The sequence below is a fragment of the Malurus melanocephalus genome, unplaced genomic scaffold, assembly GCF_030028575.1.
Source record: "Malurus melanocephalus ecotype Western Australia unplaced genomic scaffold, MMel_1.1 scaffold_2627, whole genome shotgun sequence".
In the NCBI taxonomy this organism is placed as follows: domain Eukaryota; kingdom Metazoa; phylum Chordata; class Aves; order Passeriformes; family Maluridae; genus Malurus; species Malurus melanocephalus.
In genome coordinates this window covers 1-9,266 of record NW_026625859.1, presented here as the reverse complement: position 1 = coordinate 9,266, position 9,266 = coordinate 1, and the positions used below count along the sequence as shown (strand labels likewise).

The 9,266-nt window shown below is 41.5% G+C and overlaps 2 protein-coding genes across 2 annotated transcripts; one reads left to right on the top strand and one right to left on the bottom strand.

The window, feature by feature from the left end:
- Window positions 1-5: 5 nt before the first annotated feature.
- On the top strand, window positions 6-4,388 carry LOC130587884 (pyruvate dehydrogenase E1 component subunit alpha, somatic form, mitochondrial-like; the record flags this gene model as incomplete). Its single annotated transcript, XM_057388855.1, has 6 exons — window positions 6-119; window positions 1,275-1,430; window positions 1,607-1,678; window positions 2,326-2,393; window positions 3,215-3,323; window positions 3,926-4,388. Coding segments are annotated over 6 exons (684 nt in total), but the record flags the coding sequence as incomplete, so codon positions are not given.
- Window positions 4,389-4,504: 116 nt separating this feature from the next.
- LOC130587885 (mitogen-activated protein kinase kinase kinase 15-like) lies at window positions 4,505-8,895 on the bottom strand. The gene is made up of 7 exons (XM_057388856.1): window positions 8,713-8,895; window positions 8,107-8,212; window positions 6,768-6,978; window positions 5,881-5,993; window positions 5,628-5,725; window positions 5,451-5,527; window positions 4,505-4,972 (listed from the first exon to the last, which is right to left on the bottom strand). The coding sequence occupies exons 1-7, from the start codon at window positions 8,806-8,808 to the stop codon at window positions 4,858-4,860; spliced, it is 816 nt and encodes a 271-aa protein (XP_057244839.1). The 5' UTR covers window positions 8,809-8,895; the 3' UTR covers window positions 4,505-4,857.
- Between the last annotated feature and the right edge of the window lie 371 nt (window positions 8,896-9,266).

Sequence of the window (9,266 nt, the reverse complement as noted above, 5' to 3'; positions counted from 1 at the left end):
TTGTTGTGTCCTGTTCTCTGTGCCAGGTTCCTCTCGGAGCCGGGATTGCGCTTGCCTGTAAATACTTTGGAAAAAACGAAATCTGCCTGGCCTTGTATGGGGATGGTGCAGCCAATCAGGTAAAGGGGCATGGCTGGGGGGAATCCATTTTCCTTCTGTGCTCTGTGAGCTCTGCTTTTACTCCAAGGAGTTGGAGAACATGTTTTACCCTCCCTGTGTACCTGTAACACGGGCAATGCTGATGAACTCCATATAGGTGGTGGGCATGTTGAAGATTTTGAACACTGCCACCTCTGATTTGAGTTGTGTCCGGTGTTTGAGTAGGGACATGTTTCAAGGAGTGATTCAGATGAACAGTCAATTGCTAGCTGTTCTTTACATAACAAAAATGTAGCATGTGCTTGCAGTTTTTAATGATATTTTGGACCAGTGTCCTTCCCCACCCCCATTTTGAGCTTGGCCCTTGTCCCTGTAGTGGAGGGAAACCTTCCTGGCACCTTCCCTTCTGGTACACAGTAGATACTCAGGGAGTAAGTGAGACTAATGGTTAGTTACATGAATGTTGCATGAGTTTGGGAGGAGGGGTTTCCAGTTCCTCTTTACCTCCTAACAGTTGTGCACAGCTCTCCTAAGTGTGGCACTCTGAAGTGTCTGTGCTGTAAGGATGGCTCTGAATGATGGCAGTGAAGATGCCAGTGCTGCTGACAATGTAGAAATTCAGAGGACAGAGCATTCTTGCAGAGCCACTTACTACTGACATTCCAGCCAGTCTACATGTTACCAGCCAAGACATTAAGGCAGATAAGCCGTTGGTGGTTTAGAGTGTACCATTGATTGTTCCCCACTTTTGAGGCTTTCAAAGCTTTTCACAGGCCAACTTTTCTCAGTTCCCGGTTTTCCCTGAATTTGACTCCGAGCAATAAGGCTGATACAGTTGTGCAGTCAAACTTGACTGGAGCAGCATCCTGCCAGGTTGATTGTCACGTTTTTTATGACTGTTGCTGAAATCCCTCAGTTAACATTGAAGGTTTTGGGCTGCCCTAACACAGATACTGATTCAGGTTTAAAAATTAAGTTCTATAAACTACAAGTTGAGATGAAAGTTGTATTATATTGTGTAGCTTCTCTTTCATTCCTTCTGAACTGTAGCAAGTGGGTGGTTTCAGATCACTTTTAAAATGTGCAGACCTGTGCAACGGAAGGATTTTCAGTAGAGCCTAGTGCATGAAGGCTGAGCTCCCTGATGAGATAAAACTTCACTCTTTTTCTCTCAGGGCCAGATATTTGAAACGTACAACATGGCTGCCTTGTGGAAGTTGCCTTGTATTTTTATCTGTGAGAACAATCGCTATGGAATGGGAACATCAGTGGAAAGAGCTGCAGCCAGCACTGACTACTACAAAAGAGGATACTTCATTCCAGGGCTCAGGGTGAGTATGGCTTTTTTTTTGAGGGGGAATGTATGTGCACACACCTACACAATGCATACATATGGATTTCTTTTATTTCTACAGTATTTACTTGAAGCTGAATTCCTGTTCCACCTGAGGTTGGGAGTTTGGGGGCTGGCATTTTTTTGCCTTAACGTGTAGTTTCTCATTGCCAGGTGGATGGCATGGATATTCTCTGTGTCCGAGAAGCAGCAAAGTTTGCAGCTGACTATTGTAGATCTGGAAAAGTAAGTCTGTATTTGGCATTCCTTTTCCATGGGTGGAATTCTTACAAACTATTGCTGCATAAGTAGTTCCTCAATTTGTATTAGCCAAACACTTAATAGAATATTTATACTGTAATTTTTTTCCCATTTCCACCACAGTCAGCATTCTGTTGTGAAAGGTGTTATGATTGTCAGGCAGTTGTGTTCTTTGTGGTTAGGTAGGGCAAGCATCAAGGAAAGTAATAATCATTGTCTGCAAGAAATGGAAAGTGAAGTAAAAGTTCTGTCAGTGTTAGTGTCTATCACCCAAATAGGATAATACTGGGTTTGAAGATTTTTAATACTTGAAGTAATGAAAGTTGTGTGAGAAACAACAGGTAATTTGAAAGACTCTGAATAATGGTGGAATGACATATGAAGGAAGGCTAGTGTTTAGTGCTGCTCAGTAAGAATGTGATAATAAACACAATATCAGCACATGCTTTCATTTGAAAATAATTAGGTTTCATTTTATTGAATGATGTTGTATGTGCTAATGTTATATAAATTCAACTGAGAAAAAAAACATTAAAATAATTGATCACTGGTGCAGTTCATYTCYAGCAAATACTTGCTGATATAACAARTTGGTCAYTGATGGTGGTAACACTCTGYATTTTCATTKGAAGGGTCCTCTTGTGATGGAGTTACAGACATATCGTTACCATGGCCACAGCATGAGTGACCCTGGAATAAGGTACTGTCACATTCTTCTTTCACTGAGAAGGTGTCAGTGTGGATGGTCAGATTGTAAGAGATTCAACTGAAATTCATTGTTTAAAGCAGCTTTCAGATGCATTTAAAGGTTACAATGAAATTGCTATGAGTAGCTGATCACTCATCTCATTGCTCAGCTGATAATCTGGGGCCATATAACACATTTGTTTTATTTGCAGATTTCAAAAATGTGGGTTTAGAAAAGGCACAAAGTCAGTTAAACTCCTGTGCTCTCTATTAGTGGATTCTTCTTTCAGTGTGACCTTATGGTGTGTCCTAACAAAGCTTGGACTGGAAAGCAATATTCTTTTTAAAAGAGGATTAAAATCCCGTGAGGTAAAATCACAGGAACAGTTTGGATTGTCCAGACAAATGGAACACTTCCTAAAAATACAGCCAGAGACTCAGGACATTGCTTTACCTGATAAAACTGAATTTATTGTCATGAAGTAGAGGTGTATTTCAGCTTTTCACTGGAAATTTGCAGTGAATTGGAAGTGTGTAACACATCATGGAGCCCTCTCCCTAGGAGTGGAGGGGGAGAGGAAATGTGGCCCCTCAGGGTAACTGTCTCAGGCTGGGCTTCCTCCCATTTCCCCTGAGTCTGGGGCTGTTCTGCTCCGTTGGCATTTCCACATCTGTGGGGACTCTGCTTGTTGCTGTGCCATCCTTTGAGTGCTGAATGTTCTGTTTTCATGGCATCCCTGACAACTCTCTGGATACACCTTTTTCTAACTGTGAGCTGTGTCCAGAGCCTCACCCCTGCTCCAGAGTTCATGTCTTTGCCTGTCTTGCTCCTAGCTATCGTACCAGAGAAGAAATTCAGGAAGTGAGAAGCAAAAGTGATCCCATTACATTGCTGAAGGACAGAATGGTCAACAACAACCTTGCCAGTGTTGAAGAACTAAAGGTATGGCTGCAGTTGCTCTGTGTGAAAGTGCTGAGCAGTCACACACTCATGATCCCTGAAAGGCACATCACATCACATGCACTGCTCCTTCTGTGAAGTTCTTCAAAGTTTAACATCATCTCAGAGGTGAAGGTGTAAGTTTTGTTGCAGAGCAGCTACTCAAGGTGTGTTCTGTAAGGAGTAAGGCTGTGGGTATCATTTGCTAACAGGTAGAAATCAAAATGACCTGGGCTTTCTTGACTCCCCAGGAAGGAGGTGAATGTTGAAAAGGGAAGTTCCAGTAGTGAAAAATCCCAGTGAAGGAGTCAGAACCTCTCTAAGCAAATGTTTTAATGAGTCAGCTCTGTTTAAGAACCAGTGGCACTGACACACTCAGGATTTCACATCATCAGAACAGAAAATGGAGAGGCTCAGTGGGGTTCTGTTCCCTGTCTGTGAGGTACCAGTACTACCCAAAATGCTGCASTTTAGTAGGGAKKGAGYTTTTMTAGGTTTTTAATTTTATCTAGTCAGGGTTAACTGTTACTTAATCATACCATTCAAATACAAAATGACGATGCTTTTTCTGAGCTGTCTTCTAATAAGATCCATTTCTGGTTTAGGAGATTGATGTGGCAGTGAGGAAGGAGATTGAGGAAGCTGCTCAGTTTGCTACCACTGACCCAGAGCCTCCACTGGAAGAACTGGGGCACCACATCTACTACAATGAGCCACCCTTTGAAGTGCGGGGGCCAAACCAGTGGATAAAGTACAAATCTGTCAGCTAAAGGCCTTTTTCTTGGGGTAACTTATTCATGAGAATAAGTGAATCCATTTACAGAACTATAATAAACAACTCTTAAGCTTATTTAAAAGCTCTTTCAAAAGAGGGAATGTGTAAGGAAATCCATCTGGGTATGGAATTTCTTAGAAATGCTGAATGTTGTTTCAGAACATACTAAGTTAAGAGAAAGTGGTTTATTTAAAGTGCTATATATTTGCTTTACTGACTTTCTTTGGATTGCTGTATGTGTTATGTACAGTGTAAAAAGAAAAAGMAAAATTAAACTTTACCAACCTTTATCTAATGGTTGTTTGCTTTGTTTTTTCATTAACTGTTTCCTAGAAAACCCACCAAAAATGCCATTTACATAGTCTGGTTTTGTTGCCAAAGTGTCACTAACTGAAAACATTACACCAGGCTTTTCTCAGTGAGAGTAGGTTTAATACAAAAGCTGTATAAATCCATCTACAATGAGCACATCCCCTCCCTGCTCAAACCATCAGCAGCAGACCTGTAACACATTTGAAGTTGACAGTTTTCACAATGGTAAAGCCAAATCAGGTGAGTTTTTTCTTAGCTAATGTTTTCTATTACAATTGTATGGATTAGTCTTGTCATAAATAATTGAAATGCACTGACACTGACTTAGAAGCTGTTATTATTCACTGTGTTACACTGATGGTCAAACAAGCTACATCATTGTGCAAAACCTGCAAGGCCACTGTACACAGAAATATATACATCTCCTAATGAAAGTGCTGGGAATGTTTTTCATTTGCTGATTCCCATTTGGTGTTGTTCCAGAGCGTTGAGCTGTGCTGAGGTGTTGCCAGATGTTTGTCTGTGGGTTAGGATTGCATTCCAGATCCTGCAGCGAACACCACCCCTGCATGAAGGGAAATGGGAAGAGTCAGGAAAACTCCCTCAGCTCCAGTGCCTTAAAATGAGCAGGAAATAAAACAGAAATCTCGAGGATAGAGCAGTTATAACAGCACATAACAAACTGCACTATTCCATAATTATAGCTGAAACTTCTTCCAGGTCAGCCACAGCTTAACAGAATGATTCAAGTCCTTTTATCATCAATGGGTAGGAAAAACAAAGCTTTCCATGTGATTTCATCATTGTGAAGGGTGCAGAAATGGGTCCCAATCTTGATAAATACCAAAACAGATGGCTCGAAGCATCCTTGGTGGAGTTGTGTCAGTTAAAGGTTTTCACATCTTATCAGAAAATCTGAGGTCAAACTGACAGCAGTTGCCTCTGAACCATCACTGTTCTATGTGAATAACTAAACTTTAAAAGGTTTTTAACAAAATATGTTAATGAAGCTCTTAACAATGAATTAACAAGCACTTTCTTACCGCAGCTGAAGATACCACAAGTCATCTTTGGTGATGTCATTAAGGACAGCACTCAGTGTATAATCTTCTTCAGCAAACTAAAAGGCAAATTTATTCATAAATAAATATTCTTTCTTTGAAACCAAACTGCTAATTATGACTAAAATTAGGGATTTTTTTTAAATGTGATTTTTTTACCCTCTGAATGGTATCCAAGTCTGCTCCTTGTTGTTTCAACCAGTTCATGAGCTCTGGGTCTGCATTTTCTCCAGAATTTGCTGCAGAGCATTGGGAGTCTTTAATGGAAAACAAACAATGGTTGAACCACCTCAAAACCAGGGCAAAAGTGGTTGTTTTCAGGTAACTGAAGCTTAAAACTATATGATTCTGCATCCTTTCAACCAACCCATGATCCCATGTGTTTCTGTGTAACTGCACTATCTCCTCATACCTTTGGGTTTAAGTTTTAATTGAAGCAAATGTAATTCCTGAGTCTTCTGCTCCAAAGATTGTCGTAAGAGGCTCTGATACTCTTTCTCCTTCTGAATGAGGTTTTCCAAAAGCCTTAAGAGAGATCAAACACAACCACACTGAGAATAAACTGAAAAAATCCTGTCATTTTTGATGAGTACCACAGAGGTATTTGTGAGGTACTGTGATAAGTAACATCTCTAATGGCTTAGATTTCTTTTTGGTTGTCTGAGACTCAGGGGTGCCACTTGAAGGCTTTCACATGCAGAATTTAGTAAATAGCTCATAAATTCTGTTCCTACTGTTTTGCAGTCTCCCTGGGCAGAGTTGCTGCCTTAATGCTGTAATTTACTGCTGAACAATGTAACACTGATATTTTACCAGGGACTTTCTAATCATGGATTCACATCACATCCAGAAAGAAGAATGGAAACTTCAGCTGTCAACATCCTGGCAGCATCTTACACATAAAACCCATGAAAAACAGGGCAGGGCTCTGCTGAGCTCTGCTGCTGCTCCTTAGAGGACGTTCTAGGACAAGGAAAGGCTCTGCCTTTCCTTGCAGGAACAGCTTAGAGATACTGGGCATCCAAAAAGTACAGTTTATATAAACCCAATTAACAGTTGAGATCCAATGGGACATTCAGCAATTAAAAGATTAATTACAGAGAAAAAAGGCTGTACTGAAGCATGTCCAGTTGTCATATTGGTGTATTCCAAACCCATCTGTGCTCCTGGAAGGTTTTATCACAGGGCAGTAGGTGAGCAGTGCTATGGCTAAAAACATCCCCATCAGTGAGAAAAGCAAGGTCAGAGCTTTTCCCAGCCTGCCTGAACACTCACCCAGAGTCTTTACAGCAGAGTTACCTTAAAGTGCCACATTGGAGTGTGCCCAGCTCCTGGCTGAGCTGCTGCTGAGCGTGGTGTGACAGCCCAGAGCTGAGGGTGCTGAGCCCCGAGGTGACAGCAGCGTCCTCAGCCCCGTTTGGCTCCAAGGGCTGCAAATTCTCCTCCACCTCATCCGTGTCCTTGTCCCCACCTTCAGTTTCTGAGGCTGGCTCAAAGTGAGTGCGAAGCTCTGGTGCAAACAAAGGGGAAGAAGGAGATTTTTTTGGATAATTCTGTCTTTCAAGGTGATGCAGTTTGTTCTTCATTACTGTTTGCACAATGTGCTTTATTGCAATACTGAGCAGGGGGGCAGTGAAGCCTTGAGTGAGCTGGAGCAGATTTTCTGGCATTGGTTCCAGAATGAGCAGTGCAACAGGAAAGGTAGAACTGTAGGTCACATTTGCAGTGGGGACAAATATCATGAGATAAATAATAAGACAGTTAAAATATATCAAGGAGAAACCCCTGAAAGGTTGCTTTTTTCCTAAACAGTGGAAAAAAAAAAAAGTTGGTGTTTTCCCCTTATACCCAAGAGTGTACAAAGAATTCCTCCTCTCCAGGTAGCATTTCCAGCCCCAGTTCTCAGAACCTGCTGCAGGTGGCCACCCTTATACCAAAGAACAGTTGCCATTTCTCTTGTACAAACAAAAGTCCTAAAAAATTTTGCCAATTTGGCTTTAAAAGCCGTGGTGACTTTGCACTGAAAGGGCTCACTGTCACTAAACCTCCAGAACATTCCTGTACTGGAAGGGGTGCTCAGCATTGTAAAGAGTTACACAAGTACTCCTGTATTTCCAGCTTAACTCATTCCTAAACACTTCTCCTCCTCCTCCTCCTCCTGGTGATTTTCCCTGTTTCCATTGGGCCAGAATCATCCTCTTCCTCACATTAATGCAATCCCTTCTGTTCCACAGCTCATTAATATTTTTTCACAACACGTAACCAAACCCGTGCAGTGTTACCCAACCTGGATGCCATTAATACCTACAGAATGATTTTCTTTCTTACTGGAAAATCTCCAGCTTGGACTGAATTTAATTTGCTTTTTTTCTTTGTCATGGTTGGACCACACTGGAGGTGCAGAACACTGGTTTTTTTTCTCATTATGTGCTTTTGCACTGCAAGTACAGCATTAATCTTGCAGATGAAGAATTCTTTCTCTGCAGCACTCTGACCCCGAGCTTTGATGAGTGGCACACGGGGTGCAGTTAATGGCATTCTGACAGATTCAACAGCTGAGCTCTTCCATTTGCTGCAACTCTTTGATGTGTGAGAAACCTTTTTTGAAAGAGGATTATTTTCAGCTGCTTTGATTTACCTGGAATAAGAATAGTGACTGCAGCTTGGACTGCCCGGCGGATGATGTTATCCATTGCAAACATCCAGTGGGGCCTTATTAAATGATTCCTTAACACTTTGTTCACCTGGAAAAGCAGCACAAACACCATTTGCTCACACCTCAGGAAGGAGAATCGTATTTTCCAATAGTCATAGAAGCTTTATAAGGTAAAACTGCATGCAGCACTAAAACCCTCCCACCTTTCAAAGTCTAAACAACAGATTGGACAGTTTTAGGCTGCAGCTTTGAAACCATTTCAAACCAGACTGTGACATTCAAACCCTTCTACAGTACAAGAGGGGAGAGGAGTGAGGAACAGTGGAAAAGCTGTGAATCCCTGGGCTGAGCTCAGTCTAGGAGCAACATGATGTACTGGAGGGTGTCCCTGCCCATGGGGGGTTGGGAATAGATGATCTTTAAGGTCTCTTCCAGCCTAAACCATTCTGTGCTGCTTCAAAGAATTCCTTCAAAGAATTCCTTCAAAGAATTCCTTCAAAGAATTCCTTCAGAGAATTCCTTCAAAGAATTCCTTCAGAGAATTCCTTCAGAGAATTCCTCTGGCCTTGCATCAGGAAAGGAACTCACTGCATCCTGGAATCCAAACAGCACCAGATGGATCTGATTGATGGAGGTGCTGTCAAAGTCCAAATCCATTTTCAGCTTGGATATGGTAGAAGCCATCACTCTCTGCTCAGGAGAGTGGATAAAGTCCCTTAAAATCCCAATAATCTGCTTGATGTGGTCCACTGAAAGCTGCAGTTCTTCAGAGCTCTGGAGAGAAGATAATGAATGTATATCAGATACATCCCAGCATCATTAAACACCTAATTAGTAGTGTTAGTATTGCTTATGTATTTTCACAAGGATGCACAGAATCACAGAGTTTTTGTTTCTGCAAAGTCTCTAGTTTTTATCTTTTCCTAAAAAAAAAAAAAAAAAAGAAACAAACCAACCAAACCACCAATTTCTGTTAAAAAATAAAAAACCCAAAATCCCGTAAATCTATTGCTACTGTGGCTGTCACAAAGGGAAGAGGTTCCAGATTATATCTACACATTCTTGCAATTGTGCAGATGACACCTACACAATTCCTGCAGAGGGCAGCTCTCCTCCAGAAAAACAGCAAAATCAGTCGCTAA

What these genes read in the sequence shown, in the direction of transcription:
- LOC130587885 (XM_057388856.1), bottom strand. Translation starts at nt 8,808, where the DNA reads ATGGCTTCTACCATATCCAAGCTGAAAATGGATTTGGACTTTGACAGC. An exon ending in AGTCACTATTCTTATTCCAG is followed by an intron (nt 6,979 to 8,106) that starts GTAAATCAAAGC and finishes TGTTTGCACCAG; the next exon opens with AGCTTCGCACTCACTTTGAG. An exon ending in ATTAAAACTTAAACCCAAAG is followed by an intron (nt 5,726 to 5,880) that starts GTATGAGGAGAT and finishes TTTCCATTAAAG; the next exon opens with ACTCCCAATGCTCTGCAGCA.